We start from the raw sequence: 16459 nt of genomic DNA on the forward strand, positions 1-16459 counted from the left end.
GCCCCGGCGCCCGAGAGCCGCCCCGAGCCGCGGGGGTGGCCAGGGGAAGGGGGGGACAGCGGAGCCGCTGTCGCCCGGGGGCTGCGGGCACGGCCGGGAGCAGCCCCGGGGCAGCGCTGTCGCCCGCGGGGAGCCGCGAGCAGCCCCGGAGCGGCCCCGGGGAGCGGCGGCGGGCGGGAGCGGGGCGGGGGTGCCTCCGTCTGTCCGTCTGTCCGTGTGTCCGAGCGGGGCCGGGGCTGGGGGGTGCGGGCGCGGTGCCGGGCAGCAGCAGCAGCTCCTCATCCCTTCCCTCCGCTGTCCCCAGATCTGCTGCGGGCGCGGCAGGAGGTGGCGGCGGCGGCGGCGGCGCGGACCCCGGGCGCGATGGAAGCGCACATCCCCTCGGCCAGCAACTCGTCCAGCCAGCGCAGGAAGCAGGGCCTCCCCCAGCACAGGGACAGCCACTTCCCCGACAGGTACCGAGGCACGGCCGGGCCCGCTCGCCCGCCCCGGGGCGGGGTTTGGGCAGGGGCGGGGGGCTCGCACCGGGGCACCCTCGGGCCGGGCTGGAGCGGTGGCACGGGTGGTGTGGGCTGTGGGAGGGGGGGAACGACTGGGTCAGGCATTGCGATGGGCTGGCCAGGGGAGTGGGGGTGTCACCGTGCCTGGAAGCGTTCGAAAAGCGTGTGAATGTGGCATTGGGGACGTGGTTTGGTGGTGACCACGGCGCTGTCAGGGTAATGGTTGGACTCGGTGGTTTTAGAGGGCTTTTCCAACCTTAAGGGTTGTGTGATTCCATGGGAGAGGGCAGCAGTGCCCGGGGTGGGCAGAGCTGATTTGCCTGGGCGAGGTGTGACCGTCTCCTTCGGGGGCTGTGCAGGTTCAGGAGTGCTGGGGGTGATCCTGCCACACTCCGGGGTGTCTGTGTGGAAAGGGGGGGATCTGTGCCTGTGCACATCCACATCCACATCCAGGGGAGCGACTGCCAGGCTGGAATGATCCCAAACCTGTGCTGGGTATCCAGAGCAGATGCCACTCTCACCTGCTCTTGGGCACAGAGCAAGTTAAGGTGTTTTAAGTTTGCATTTCATAGCATCCCCAGATAATGAGAGAGAAGAAATGCTCTGAGATGGAACGGAAAGAGAAGAAGTTTTCTTTGTTAGGGAAAAGAGCCTCAGCTTGCCTTTCCCACTGCTAGGAGTGCTGGAAAGCCGATATCCCCCCGCCCCCAGGAAATTCTAGCTCATTTATCTTGCTCTGTGCCACGAGCCATTCCCTCTGCAATCAAGAACTTCAGAGGGAAATTAAATTAAAGCTGCGTGCGTTCCTGACAGGGATAGCGGGATGGGAGAGGGCCGTGGGGATGCAAAAGCTTTGGGTATCATGGGATGAGCAGTGAAAGGCTCTGCTATTTACACTTCTTTTGGCTTTTGTGTCGGGATGGGGGCGGAGCAGGCTGCCCTGTCAGCTCTGTAGGGTGTGTATGGATGGGTTGAGTCCAGAGCCTTTTCCCCCCATTTAGAGCCTTGGAGATCCCGTCTGGTTTTCCTTCTCTCCCACCAATACCTTTGCACTGAGGAGGGGCTGGGCAGCCCTGGAACCTCTCTCCCACAGCGCGTACTTTGGCTAACCCGCCCCATAAATCCGCCCGCTCCGTGCGGATCGCAGCAGACCTGGGAGGGAGGAATGCAGGGATGGAGGAGCCTCCGTGCAGCCGCTCTCAGGAACGCTTCCCCAGCGCTGTGTGGGCTGGAGAGGAGCCAGGCCAGCCCCAGGGCTGCCTGGAAAAGCATCCACGGAAGGGTGGAGGCTGCTCACAGGAGGGGCAGACTGAGAGTGGGGAGATCCAGATCAAACCCAGAGGTGTTTGCCACTGGCGGGCAGGTGCTGGGGGGATGGAGCTGGGCCAGGCCAGGAAGCGTTCCATGGTTTGGGAAGAGCGGAGGGAAGTTGCTGGCTGGGACAGGGACTGAAGACTGGGAGATGACTCTTGGACCAAACCACTGCTGCTCATCTTGATTGAGTTGGCCAGGCTCTCAGGGGTGATAATCCGTGTTAGCAGAGCCGGGGAATCCTGCTGGGCGGTGGGAACTGTGCCCCACACTCATGGCTTGACATCGTGAGTCTGTGGCTGTCCCATCCCTGCAAGTGTCCAAGGCCAGGTGGATGGGACTCTGAGCAACCTGGGACCGTGGAAGGTGTCCCTGCCCATGGCAGGGGGTGGAACTAGGTGATTTTTAGGTCCCTTCCAACCCAAACCAGGCTGGGATCAGTCCACAGGACCAGTATTTCTCCCCAGAGGTCTGCAGCCCCCTGAGCACCGCCGAGGGGTGTCCCTCTGCTCCCTCTCAGAAGTGGCCTGGTTGGAGCTGGCCTGTGCCAGCTGTTCCTCCGGAGCGCCACAGCTGTTTCTGGAATGCCAGGAGAAGCCGTGGCCATGGGTTGTAGAGCAGTAAAGTTTTGTGGGGGGTAATTCCTCCCCTGCATTCCCCGTTAGCCTCGGGTTTGTACTTGCTGCTGTGGTCCTTGTCAAGGGGGTAAATCAGAGCAGCCTCGTGCACCTTTGTCCTGCAGGAACAGAAATTCCCAAGGGTCCCGGTGGGCACTGGCAGGGGAGGAGGCACTGGAGGAAGCTGCCTCACATTCCCAGCAAACATAGGTGGATTTATGGTGTCTCCTTTCCCAGGAGCAGAGGTAATAACCACAGTGCAGGGGCATGAGAGCTGCTTGGCGCGGTGTTAAAATTCCATTTCCACGTCCTACCGGGAGATCTGTGCGGCTCAGGTGAGCTCTCAGCTTTGTGGGCAGGAATAATCGGTGACTTCAGCCCTTCAGCTGGCAAAGCAAGAGGGGAAACCCCCACTGGTGACCCAGTTTCATTGGTCAGGGCAGTGCTGGTGTTTCTGCAGAGGCAGCGATGCAGAGAACGTGCCTGGCAATGGGAGCTGTGCCCGCAGTTTTCCGCTGCCCAGGTGTGAAGGGGCTGAGCTGGGGGACACTTGGGAAGGTGGGTGGGTGTGCTCAGACATTTGTCATTAATTAATTTTTACATCTTTGCTGGTCAGAAACAGGCTGGGAGGTTTGGCTTTGTGGGAATGAGACACACAAACACATGGATATGGATTTTCTTGGACCAAGGTCCTGATAGTGGCATAGTGGTCCCTTGACCTCTTTGCTCCCTTCTCCATCTCTTGGGAGGAGTCAGTGACACTGAGACATCTTGCCAAAAGCAGACTCAAGCCACAGGCTGGAGAATTCATTTGCTTTCCTGGTTTTGGTTCCCTAGATCCTTTCGAGATGGATTCAGCTTGGATGCTGGAGTGCCAGGGCCTGGTGGTTTGTTTGGGAAGATGGTTGAGTTCAGTGTTATAAAAAGACTTGGATGAGGAAAGGGTACAGCTGAAAGGTGCCACTGTAGCTACTCCAGCCTGGAGCTCTTCCCATCCCCAAACTGCTGCCTCTCCTGCAGAGCTGGCAGGTGGCTGTACCCCGCAGAGCTGCTTGGATCCTGCTCCTTGGGTGCTGTCTCCAAGATTTGTTGGCAATGGTTCCGCTGGGTCCTTCAGCCTGGCGTGTTCCTGCCTGAGGTGCTCATCCCTGCTTCTCTCTGTGTGGAGCCTGGGGAAGATTTCCTCTTGAGGGAAAATCTTCCATGCCCTGCACACAGAAGGGGTTGGAGAGGAGCTGGGCAGGGCTGGGTGAGCTGCTGGACTCTGTGGGCAGTGGGGTGAAGCTTCCTGGTTGGATGTGATGCTCCAGTTCTGTGCTGGGAGTTGTTGGGGGCTCGTTCTGGTGCCTGCAGTGTGTGGCAGGGTCTGGCGGGACCTGCCCCTCTCTCGGGGGGAGAAGGCAGAGCATGGCCACAGACAGGGCAGGTGCTGGGTACAAGCACTCAGGGGCCTGAAGAGGCAGTGGGGGCACAGTTCATCTCCCAGGATCCGGGGGAAGGCGGCAGGGAATGCCAGGGGACACGGAACGCTGCCAGCCTGAGCTGCCATCAGCACCCCTATCCTGGGGTCCTGGGAAGTCCAGCCCCTTGGCAGGAGTGAGCTGGGGGTGGGAGCCACCGAGTGTGCGAGAGGCCCCCGCTGCCTCCCCTGCAGGAGCTGACAGACACCGTGCACCAGCCAGAGGCTTTCTCTGAGCAGAGATGTGCCCAAAATACCCAGGCAGCATTTTTGGATTCCCGTCTTCCCATCTGCTGTTGCTACGGTTTGTTCTTCCACCACCTAATTCCTCCCCCTGCTTTGGGGAGGTTTTCCTTTTCCCTGCTGGCTCCTTGGGCACATCTCCTGCCCTCTCTGGGCACCATCTCTCTCCTGCTCTTACCCACCCCAGCCCTGAGTCCCCCACTCCTCTCTGAACGCTCTGATCTTCTGATTTTTGCCCTGGCAGGATCCTTCCCCAGATCCCAGCTGGCTGAATGTTCTGCAGAGCAAAGGCCAAAGAGCCTGACCTGATTTAACCAGTTTGGTTTCAGCACCAGTTTGGATTTTGAGGGGCAGCACAAGCCAGCCCCTCTATGTGGCCAGGCCTTGCTGCTGCCCTGGGAGGGCAGTGCCAGCACATGTTCTTTTCCTGCCTGGAAATCCCAAACACCATTTTTAGCAAGGCCTTTGATTTTATTTATTCTCCCTTCCTGGCAGTGTCTGGGGATGGCAGAGCAGCGAGGAGCTCTGTGCCTCCTGCCTGTTACCTCGGGTTTAAAGTGTCTCTTCCTATCAAATGCAGAGCAGAAGAAAGCAGAGCTTTCATGCATTCTTTCGCCCCCCCCTCCCTCTTCTTCCATCCGTTCTAAATTTATTTCCATGCCTTGCCGGTTTCAATCTGCATTTCCTGACCCTCTCACATCTCCAGTCACAGCCTGTGCTCCGAGCCTTCCCTGGGAGCTCGGATTGAGCCGGGGGGAGCTCTGCTCGGGACTTGGGAGGATATGATGGGGTTAAAGTGAAAGGCTTGGCTTTAACAGTATAATGTGTAACCCCATAATGACTTTAAATATTGATTATTTGAAGGCCATTAGTGCTTATTGTTAAAGAAAAGTCGATACTTTTTAAGCCTTGTGAACCATTTGTCTCCTGTTAAAGGACATATCAAATTTAGCAGCGTGCAGTGCAAATCCCCTAATACCCTGCTCACAAGCCTCCAGCTGGCATTTTAGGGGGGGAAGAGGAAAAGGGGGCTGGGGGAGGAATGTGCAGCAACACAGAATTGCTCTCTGCAAGGTAAGGACAAGGCTTATCAGATGTAATTGCCGGGGGCTAAATTCACCTCCTCAGAGGAGGGGACTGTAATTCTGACTCTGGGCTGTGGAGGAAGAGGACGAAGGAACTTCATGGGGGATTCAAGGCTGGGAGAGGGTGCAGGGGTCGGTGTTTGGTGCACAGCTGTTAAAAACACAGCAGCCTTTGTTAAGGTCTCGGGGGTTTTTCCTCGGGGGGTGCCAGTTCTTTCCAAGCTGGCTGGGAAGCAGTTGGCTGGCTGGGAGGGCTGCCCAGCCCCATGCCAGGGCACGACCTGGTGCTGCTGCCTCCCTCCTGTGCCAGCTCCCCGTGCCAAGGACGGGGCAGATGGGCTGGCAGGGAGCAGGGCAGGCTCCGACAGGTTCTGTGCCCAGGAGGATGGGTCTGTTGGGGTGGCACAGAGGATCTGTCCCTCGTGGCCACGCAGCTGAGGGGTTCCCCAGGGCTCTGGAGCAGAAGCTGGGCAGCATCAGGCTCCCTGCAGGCAGGAAAATCCCCTCTGCCCTAAATATCTATGAGCATGCCTGCCTGCTTTCTAAGGTCTCTGCTGCTGGGACTGGTGCTGAGCAGGAGAGGTGCAGTGACCTCTGGGTTTGGCTATTTGCAGCCTTTTTGGGCTGTTTGGGCCATCTGCAGCCTCCCTGCTCTGACCCCAGGGTGTGGCAGTGCCGTGTGAGGGACCTTGGGCTGCTCCTGGCTGCACCAGCAGCCGTGTGTGGGTGTTTGGGGGAGCTGAGGGGTCTCTGTGTCCCGCTGTGCCAGGCAGGCACGGTGACAGCGTGTGTCAGTGCGTGTCCCCGGATTTCCCAAACCTTGGGGCTCGTCCCCAGCGTGTGGTGGAGTGTGTGGGACTGATGTGGCCCATCCAGCCCCTCTTCCAGCCACCTGCAGCTGCTTTCCAGGCTGCCGTGCTCATGGGATCGGGTCCAGGAGCTTTGTCCTTTTGCTACATCCCATTCCCCAGCCAGGCACCCAGAGCAGGCCCAGGAAGGCAGGGAAGCTCCGAGGGAATGAACTGCAGAGTCTGGAGCAGATGTGCATTCCTTAGGGATCAAAGTCATGCCCCGTAGCACAACATGAAAGCCTAAAAACAACCTCTGATGAGCGCTGGGCTGCCACCGAAGGGAGAACCCTTCCTTTTCCAGCGCCCGGCCCTGATCCCCATCCAGCACTCTCCTTCCTGGGCACAGACTGGCGTCAATCAAGGAGCTCCTTTGTTTTTGAGCTCTCCACGGGCAACCCGGAGCTCCTGAGGAAGCATATTCCCAAGGCGGGGAGGGCCCGGCCACGCGATGGTTAACAGCGACTTGATTTCCTAAATTGCTTCTTATAAAACGACCAGCACGTCTGCCAGGCTCGTCTCCCCATGATTACAGCTAATTACGATCGAGCGGACACCTCGGAGCCCCCGTCACGCCGCTTTAATTGTCCCTTATTCATCCGCGGGCCGGCGCGGGTGGCAGCAGCACTTAGCAGCCCGGCGACCGCGGCCCCGGCTAATTGTGAGGCCTCGGGGATTAGGGCAGGTGATTACACACTTCACGGTGTAATTACATAAGCATCGCTTGGCTGCTGCCCCGGCTCGGAGCCGAAGGTCGCGCGCGGCGTTACCTGAGATTAATTGGAGCTGCCAGCGGAGCGCGGCGCGGCGCACGGGCGGCATTAACATTTCAACAGCGCCCATCGATCCGCGCCGCGCCTCCAGACACCGCCGGCTCCGCAATTAGTTTAGAGGAGAGCCAGGGCAGCCGGGGAGGAGGGAAAGGAGAGCCGGGAGACGGCCGCGGGGGATGGGCGGGATGGGCACGGCGTAGGGGAGAGGAGGAATTTCGGAGGGGAGGCTCAGCCGGGTCAGTGGTTTTGTAGTGGCTGCTGCAGGGAATGCGGGTAAAAGCTGCGCTGGGAAGGTCTTGTCCTTGCCCAGCTCATCCCCTGAGAGTCCCTGTCTGGCTTTCCATGGGCTGTGCGGGATGGGGGCATGGACGGCCGGGACGCTCCCGTTATCCCCCCACCGCGCTGGTTGCGCACGGGGTGGGTTTGTGGCAAAGTCGCAGGCACCTTCTGGCTCCCTCTCCCTTGCCCTCCAGTCTCTCCCGGAGCAGATTTTCCAGGGAGATACTGGAAAATGAAAATAAACGGCCCCGCACTTGGCTCTGCCTCTGGATGCCCTGATGAAGGTAATAATGTTGTAAGTGGCCATCAAAAGGAATTAAGAGACGTGCAGCCGGAAAGCAGATTTGCTTGCAGGCTCCCAGGGCAGATTTGACTAATGGAAGAGACCTTGGCTCTTATTCCCTTCCCTTCCTTTTTTTTTTTTTTTTTTTTTTTTTTTTTGCCTTCCCTCCTGCTGCCAGCAAGTGCTCCCTGCCTCTTTTCCAGGCACTGTCCCCTTCCCACCACCCAATCCTGCCTCTCCCAGCTTTCCCACCCCCTGGCATCTGCTCTACCCATTCTGCCCTGCTCACATCCCTCTCCTGTCTGTGTCTTCCTCTGCCTCACTTCCAGCTTTTCTCTCCAGAATTAAAGATCATCCCTTAGCCCAGCTAGGACAGGGATTTTTTGCAAGGCAAGCCAGTGATGCCTTCAGATCTTCCCAAACCGCTCTCCAGCTCCCCAAGCACAGAATTCTTTATCAGCTGTGAGGTGGTCGAGGTAGAAACCCAAATGTGATAAGGGGAGGGGCAGATGCAGCATCTTCAGCCGCCCCCTTCAACCTGCCATGGGCAGGGAAAATCCCTTTGGACAGCCCGGCTGAAAGGCCACAGAAGCAAAGGTGGGGAATATGTGGGACCTGTGGAGTCCTGGCTGCTTTCTTCTCCTTTGGTTCTGCTGCTTTTGGTTCTTTCTCTCCATTTTAGAAGCTCTGCATGTGGGTGAGCAGGCAGAGAAGAGCTTCTGGGTCAGGATGCAGCTCATCTGCAGCCAAGATGTTGTTCCTGAGCCAGGGCCCTTTGCAGCCTCCAGGTTTTCAACATGGCTTTATTTTCTGATTGCTGCAGGGAGATATCCCACCCACCGCCTCTGCTGTCACCCCAGAACGCTCCCCACATCGCCCTGGGGCCTCACCTGAGGCCTCCCTTCCTCGGGGTGCCGTCGGCGCTGTGCCAGACGCCAGGTGAGTGCTGGGGTGACGCTTGTGGGCAGCCAGGGCAGGGCAGAGGTGCAGCCTGTGACAATCTGCCCTTCAGCCAAGCAGCCTGGACACGTTTTCTGTGTCTCCCCATGACTGCTGTGCCAACCTCGCCCCAGTTCTGCAGCAAAAAGAGCTCCTTGGCTGCTCTTGGCCTTCCTGGCCCTGTGTTGTGGCCACGCTGCCGTGGCAGTGAGGGGTAGCTGGGCTCTGGAACAGAAAGGCAGCGCTCAGGTGCCCTTTTTCCCTCAGTTGCCCCTCTGGGGAGCTGGCCCTGAGGCAGCCAAGGGTCAGTGCTGAGATGAATAACCCCCAGTGCCGTTCTCCCTGCCCCAGGTTACGGGTTCCTGCAGCCGGCACAGGCGGAGATGTTCGCACGGCAGCAGGAGATGCTACGGAAGCAAAACCTGGCCAGGTAAGAGTGAAAAGGGGCTGGGTTCATCCTGGTGGCACCATGTGTGGGGGGGTGTGTTGGGTGAAATGGGCCCAGAAGGCACAGCAGTGTCCGAGTGAGACCTGTGCAAAGGCTGCGCAGGCATAGAGCTGACCCCTCGCTCCTGGGGGGAGCGCGTTCCTCCAGACCCCCCCCACCCAAACTCCCTCTCCCGACGCAGGCTGGAGATGTCGGCCGAGCTCATCCGCCAGAAGGAGCTGGAGAACCTGCACCGGCAGAGGCTGCTGGCCGGAGACCCCCTGAGCCTGCACCCGGGGCTGCCCCCGGACCACCCCGCGCTGCGCAGCGTGCACGACGTCCCCGAGGGCCACGCGCTGCGCGACGAGCTGTCCCGGCGCAACGCCATGCTGGTGCTGCGGCACAACAACGCCCCGCTGCTGTCCCTCACCCCCGGCGGCCCCGGCGCCGCCACCCCGCCCAAGGAGCAGCCCCGGCGGGCCGGGGGCGGCCGCAAGTCCTCGCAGCCCCGCGCGGAGCCGCAGGGCCCCGGGGAGGCGCGGGAGGCCGCGGAGCCGCGCGCGCGGGACGGGGCCCAGGACTGTAACGACGAGGAGATGAAGGACTCGGAGAGCGACGCCGAGGTCGGCGAGGACAAGGCCGAGGGGCTGAAGGCCGAGGGCGGCTCGGGAGCGGAGCTCAAGGAGTGCAAGGACGGCACGGGCAAGGCGTGCGAGGGGGCCAAGGAGCTGAGCGAGGCGGCCGCGGCCCCCAGCGTCCCCTGCAGCTCCTCGAGCGCGGAGTCCCCCAGCCACCTGCTCGGGCCCGGCATCAACAAGGCCGAGGTGAAATACCTGCCCCCAGCCTCCCTCCCGGCGCCCCAGCCGCTGCCCTTCGGATTCCCCTACACCATGAGCCCCTACTTCCATGCAGGTGAGGCTGGGGGCTGCTGGGGCTGGTGGGGTGGAGCAGGGACGTGTTTGGCCGTGCTGGAGGTGGGGCTTTCCCCCGTGCCCGTTCCACAGGGTGGTTGCGGTTGCTTTGTCAGCTTCTCTTCCTCGTTTCGAGAGGAAGAATTTCTGCATGGGAAGGGTGGTCAGGCATTGGAAGGGCTGCCTGGGGAGGTGGTGGTGTCACCAGCCCTGGAGGTGTCCAAGGGAAGGATGGATGTGGCACTCAGTGCTCTGGGCTGGGGACAGGGTGGGCATTGGTCAAAGGTTGGACTCGATGACCTTGGAGGGCTTTTCCAAGCTGGTTCCCACGTGCTGCTCTTCCAGGGCAGAGGCAGCTGGGCTCTTTGCCTGGCCTGTGGTGCACCTCTCAGTGTCACAGGCGCTGGGAGAGCTGGGCTGGATGGGACGGGCAGGCAGGGAGGTCACTGCCAGCTCTCTGTTCTCACTGCAGGAGCAGTGGGTACTGGTGGCACAAATGGGGTCTCAGACCCAGGGAGCCCCACCAGCCCAGCCAAGAGCCCAGATCTGCCCCAGCTAATTACGTGGCAGAGCAATTAGCAGGAGGCAGGACCCCCTGGCAGGGGGGAGGCAGAAGGGGGGCTGTGCTGTGCTGTCGCTGTGCCTGTTCTCCCCGCGAGGAGCTGCCTGTGAGCACGGCTGCCCATCCCTCATTAGAGCTGCCTCCCAGCCAGGAAGGAGGAAGCGATTTTTCAGTGACAGGCAGGTGGCCAGGATGATAAATATTCCTGCTGCCTTGGGCTGCCGAGGCTTCCTCGCAGGAGCCTTTTCCTCCCTGCCATTAAAGAGGGACAGGCTCAGCTCCGTGGTGCTCGTGGCTCGTGAGAAGCTCTGCAGGGAGGCCTGGGCTGGGGCTGGCTCCCCTCCCTCCCTCCTCCCTCCCCCAGCCATGTGTGAGTTGCTGTAATAGCCCATTTATTATTATCACTTTGGATTTATATCACCAGCACATCCCGAGGCCTCGGCACAGCTCGGGGCTGGGTTTCCCTGCCCGCCTCTCCTGGTTTGTGCAGCCTGTGCCGGGGCTGGAGGACTTTTCCTGAGGGCTCTTTGGCTTCTGGCTGGTTTCACACAGGGCTGGGGCTGCTCTCCCTGCCTGCCCGCGGGTCTGGGCCCCGCTGGGCTCGGATCCTCCCACCTGGAAAGCCCTGGGAGGACAGGGACTTGGGTCGGATGCAGCACCAGGGTTTGAGTGGGGAGCTGGGAGTTCAGAGCTGAAATATTGAGGGTTGTATCGATCCAAGGGCTGCAGCCATCCTGGGGTGAGTGAAAAATGTGTACTGTGAGTCTGGGGAACACAAACCACCTGAGGGCAGGCAGGCAGAGCTGCACCCGCCTCTCCCCCCCATGCCAGACAATTCCTGTACCCCCTTTTTGCACAGGGACTGCTCTCTCAGGAGGGATGGGATGTTCCTGGAGTCTGGGATTATAAAATACCCACCCAGCCAAGGCAGGTGAGCGAGTGGAAGAGCTGTAGGGATGAGAGGAGAGGGGAGAAGCACCTGGCTGAGAACGCCCCGAAGTTTGAGTTGGTTGTGCCAGCACAGGGAGGCTGCTCTGGAGGCAGGAGCTGCTCCATCCCTGCCGGGGAGCGTTATCGATGAGGCAGCCGGGCCGGGTCGATTCCCTGAGCTGCCTTCTGGGGCTGTGGCTCGATGACCTCATCTCCTCAAGGTTTCAGCAGCCTCACTCCCTCCTCCTCCTCCCACCGCCCTCCCGCAGCCCCGTCCTTTGGAAAAGGTGAAGGATGGAGTGTGCAGGAGGCTAAAATCCTTCTATTGATCTGTAGTCTGGAGAGCAATTAACGCCAGCCTTGTGCTGCTCCTGACCCCAGCCCTCGCCGGGGGAGGGAAGGGGTGCACGGGGAACAGGGAAGGGGGGCACAGCGGATTAAAGCCAGAGGCGGGCTGGCTGCCAGGGGGGTGCATTGTGTCCTAGCTGGCACCTGAGCTGTCCCCTGTGGTGCCAGGAGCACAAGCCGGGCCGTGCCCGTGCTGCAGAGCCGCTCCTGCCGCAGCCCGGGTCTGCGTTCCCTCGCCGGCAGGGCCAGCAGCTCTGCTCGCCATGGCCCCTCCAGCCTCTGGCTTCTCCTTCTGGAGCAGCTGGATACCAGGAGCAGGGAGGGGAATTATAAATGGATCGTGGCTGGGTGGCGAGGGCTGTGCTGGGGACACCTGTCCTCGCCCCGGCCCGGGACGATGGATTCCTTTCAGTCCCCGCACGCCGGGCCCCAGCTGGTGAAACGCTCCCTAATCCATTACCAGCCTCCCGGACCATCATTTATCACGGAGCCAGACAGAGCAGGCCTGGCAGGGAATGGCTGCTGCCCTTTGTGGCTCCTCGCAGCCCCAGCAGCCGCTGACAGGTCATTATTGGGATCGAAGGTGTGTCCCCTGCAGCCACTTGGCACCGATTTGTTCTCATTGTCCGGGCTGCCAGAGCAGGGGAGGGGGGTGCAGCCTCGGGGAGGAGGCGGACGGGGTTTTATCCTCCCAAGGAGGCGCAGGAGGACGGGCAGGAGCCCCTCGTGCTCCGGGGAGCTCGGAACTGGGGGGGTGCAGCCGGCTCTGGGGCCGCCACTCCTGGGCTCGCTCCGGCTGGGACACGGACTCGCCCCGAGGTCTGGAGCCGGGGCTGCTCCCCGTGGCCCCTCTCCAGGAGCTGCTCCTGGGATGCCTGGAGCTGCTCCTGGGCTGCCTGGAGCTGTGCAGGGAGCTGTGGGTGTGGATGAGCAGCCAGAGCTGTCACCTGCCCAAGAGGAGGAGGTGCAGGGACAGCGAGGGAGAAGCCGGGCAGGGAGCAGGAAGATGGGAGGGGAAATGTGTGGAAATGATGGCAGAGCCTCTGCCTGCTCCCCGTGCAGGCTCTGCTGGTGTCGGGCATCCCATTGGCACCGTAACTTCCTGTGCAGATCCCGAGTTTTTCCTGCTCCCTGCCTGTGCTGGAGGCTTTGCAGGGAGCGCCTGGGGCCCTGCTGTGTGGCTCTGCTCCTTTCCCTGCCTGTTCCCTCAGACCTGGGCTATTCCCCAGGGAATTGGCTGCTCCCTGGCCTCTGGGCCTGTGCTCCCCACCGTGGTTTTGTTTTAGCCATTTTTCCCTTGCCATTCAGTGGGGAAATGCTGTCCCAGCTGCTGTGGGCAGGAGCGAGGGTTATATCCATCAGATCCACCAGGGAAAAGCCCCAAGCCCACAGGACAGATAATTTTGTCAAGACAGACCCCATGGGAGAAATATTTTCCTCTTGGCAATTCCATTCTCCCTGCCCCGAGCAGAACAGCTCATACTCCTCATAAACTCTTTCCCTGCCCGAGAATCCTGCATGTTCTCATCCCTGTGAATGTCCTTGTGTTCTCCTGGTCTAAACACCCCACAGCAGGGAGTTCCAGGGGTTAATAATGGCTTTCCCCCACCCTAAAGTGGTGTTTTCTGGACTTTGGTTTCTTCTGTGCTCTCCCTTTCCTCCACAGCAGGTCCAAGTTACCCGGCTGCTGTTCCTGTCTCCATTGTCACTCCCTGTGCCTCTCCCTCTCCTCCTTGGCTCCCGTTGGGATTTCTCCGAGTGTCCTGTCAGGCCCCGCTGCTGCAGGCCCGGGGGGGCTCCCGCAGCCCCTCGCAGCCATCACCTTCCGTGTGACAGGGCTGGGGCCGCAGCCGCTGTTGCGTTTCGGGGCTGACAGCGGCTCCATCCCAGCCCCACCGGCCCTGGAGCGTCAGGGCGGGCAGGGACAGCATCGCCCATCACCCGGCTGTGAGGGCACAGCCAGCCCCGTCCTGGGGGTGTTTCAGGCTGGGCAGGATGGAAAATGACCCCTCGGAAGGAGCAAGAGCTCCCCAGCGGTTCCCGGTCCCCACTGTCATTCCGAGCACGTCGGAGGGAGTGGGGCTGGGAGAGGAGCCCACAGGGCAGGCAGAGTTTTCCGCTCTGTGGTGTGTGTGGAGAAACTCCTCCAGGCTCTGCTCCTCTCCCCTCCCCTCCCCCTGCTTCCCCCGCAGCTGAAGAACATTAAACACATGAAATGCATTAGCTCGGATTTTTCCTTCCCCTGCCCCCCTTCCCGAGCTGGGGACCTCCAGGAGGAAGAGGCCTATGAATTGACCCTGCCCAGTGCTTTAATTGACAGGTCATTAAAGATGAATGTGTGGCTAGAGAAAAATATTCAGATTGCAGGCTGGTTGTTGTCCGTGTGGGATTTTAATGATTTATGTTCCTTTCTCCTCCCCTCCTTCCCACCCCCCCCCCCCCCCCCCGAACTCCGAACAATCCAGGCACCATGGGAGGTCTGTTTCTGGATGGGGAGGAGAGCCCTGCGCTGGAAGACATCAGCAAATGGACGGTGGAGGACGTTTGCAGCTTCGTGTCCAACTTGTCAGGCTGCACTGAGTACACTCAGGTAAATCCCACAGCCCCAGGATGTCATGGGAGGAATCCCATTCCCTGCCTCCCAGCTGGGCTTGTCCCTCCTGGAAGGGGCAGCTCAGAGCCCTGCAGGGCCTTTTCGGGTGTTTTCCTCATGGATTGCTGAACTTGCTGCCAGGAAAGGTGTGGGATGAGTCTTGGACAGAAATGAGGAGGGAGTTCAGCAGGAGAGGATGGGATTGGGGGCAAGGTTAGGGCTGAGCCTGAGCTCAGGTTGCACTGGGGATTGACCACTGGAAGTGCCTGGAAGCTTCTGAAATGTGCAGGAATCATTAGCACAACCCCTTTGCAGCAGGATCACCCATTCCCACCTCCTTCCACGCCATCCTGGTGCTCCAGTGGGGCAGGAATCAGCAGTGGGACAGAGCTTCCCTCTTCCCAGTGCATCCCAGGCACTTTTGGGGTGATGGAGCTGCTGCAGACAGCCCCTGGTGTGGCCTGGCCCTGCTCAGTCGTGTGGGGCTCTGTGGCTTTAGGGAATGAGGGTTTCCAGGCCCTGCCTGGGGGTTTAACAGGGTTTTTTACTGTGTGAAAATGCCAGTGCTCTGCCTGTTCCCTGCTCCAAACCCACAGCTGCCGGGGAGGTCTGGCACTGCTCAGCTCCTGCTCCTGCCAGGAAAGCCCTGCAAGGTTCCCTGGAATGCTCTGCATCCAGAACCAGGAAAGCCCTGCAAGGTTCCCTGGAATGCTCTGCATCCAGAACCACAGCTCAGGCAGGCCAGGGAACTTGAGCACAACTAAAAGTTGCCCTGGCCTGGCCCATGTTCAGTTCTGTCTCTGACACCCCAGGGGCCGCTTTTCCCAAGTTCAGGCTTTCTGTGGAGTGTGTTAGTGCTGAGCACAGGGAGGGTTTTGGCTCCTGGCCATGCTGGCTGCAGAGGAAGGGGAAGGATTTGGTGTAGGGAGCTGTGCTGGGTCAGAGAGCAGCAGCTCGTGCTGCAGCCCTGGGCAGCCTCGCTGGAGGGGTCCAGCAATAAAAATCCACTTGGCTCCAGCAGCCACTGCCACTCTCCAAAGGGATGGCTCCAGGCTGTGGGAATTCTTGCTGGAAAAGGAGCCATGGGGGTGGATTTAACCCTCCCTCCCATCGTGGTTGGTGGTGACAGCACTGAGTGTGAGCCAGCGCACGGGGAGGGGGCAGGAGCAGCCCCCAGATCCTCTGGGGGAGCATCCAGCCCCAATTCCCATTCCCACGTGTGTCTCCTTTTCCTGGCTGGCTCCTGGCTGTAGATACAAGACTGGGAACACCCCTGGTGGATAAATATGGGCTGAGGGTTTTTGCATTCACCTTTTCCGTGGTGCCCTGCTGCGCCAGGGCAGGACAGGTGGCTCAGGTGTGTCACTGAGCCTGGCCCTGCGTGTGTCCCCTCAGGTATTCCGAGAGCAGGCCATCGATGGGGAGACCCTGCCCCTGCTGACAGAAGAGCACTTACTGAACAACATGGGGCTCAAGCTGGGCCCTGCCCTGAAGATCAGGTCACAGGTAGGAAAATCTCCTCTCTCAGAGCAAGTGCCACCATTTACAGCTGTCCCTGGGGCTGTTGAGAAACGTGGTTTATCCAACAGTATTTATTAAGCAATAATTTATCTGCAATTCTCTTTCAAGAATGCTTGATCTGTCCTTGAAAATGTTCCATAGCCTCACCTGAAACCAGCCACAGCTGTTTCAGGGAGAAACCACCGACAGAATGCAGTGCCCAGGGGCAGAAATAAATAGCCCAGGATCAGTGGTGGGAGGGAAGAACAGGGATGCAGTGGGGAACTCCTAAAATGGGCTGGTTCCAGCCACAGCAGTTCCATTCCAGTTCCCCTCAGTGGGACTCAAACCCAGAACTCTCTGCTCCATTCTTTCCCCACTGAGTGCTCGGGAAATCTCTCCTGGCGATGTAAAGGCCAGGCTGTGCTGTGTTCCCTCGGGAATTGTGTCCTGGCAGGAGCTGTGGCTGTTGCTGCACGTCCCTCTCTGGCACAGGTCCCCAAGCCCACGGGCTCTACGCTGCTCGTGTTGTGTTGGAACAACAAGAGCGACTTTACTGCTTTCCCTGCAGCCCTCCCTGTTTATGAGGGGGCTCATAAAAAGGTTCTGTGGGCAATTGTTCCCCGTGGGTCAATTCAGGAGGAAATAAAACTCTTTATGTTTCTTCAAAAACAGAGAGCCCTGAGCAGCTCAGAGATGGGGCTTGGGGTGGGGGGAACGTGAGATACAGGCTGGAACTCGAAAAATTCCTTCAATTTAAGCAATGGTGTTTAAAGTTCTGTAATAAGGCAGGGCTGGGGGTTGGTGGGGGCGGGAGCAGAGCCCTGATGCTGCTCCCTGAATAATGTCCC

General features: G+C 59.9%; 1 protein-coding gene across 10 annotated transcripts in view; it reads left to right on the forward strand.

Annotated features, from left to right (window-relative positions):
* Positions 1–16459, forward strand: part of SAMD11 (sterile alpha motif domain containing 11) — a 152513-nt gene that overhangs the window by 134521 nt on the left and 1533 nt on the right. For all 10 annotated transcript variants that reach the window (XM_032131840.1, XM_032131843.1, XM_032131844.1 and 7 more), the window contains 6 exons: positions 305–455; positions 8222–8337; positions 8689–8767; positions 8967–9676; positions 13981–14105; positions 15504–15614. In XM_032131840.1, the coding sequence (XP_031987731.1) occupies positions 305–455; positions 8222–8337; positions 8689–8767; positions 8967–9676; positions 13981–14105; positions 15504–15614 (1292 nt within the window). The remainder of the gene's footprint in view (positions 1–304; positions 456–8221; positions 8338–8688; positions 8768–8966; positions 9677–13980; positions 14106–15503; positions 15615–16459) is intronic.

Source organism: Corvus moneduloides, chromosome 22 (assembly GCF_009650955.1).
Source record: "Corvus moneduloides isolate bCorMon1 chromosome 22, bCorMon1.pri, whole genome shotgun sequence".
NCBI classification, from domain to species: domain Eukaryota; kingdom Metazoa; phylum Chordata; class Aves; order Passeriformes; family Corvidae; genus Corvus; species Corvus moneduloides.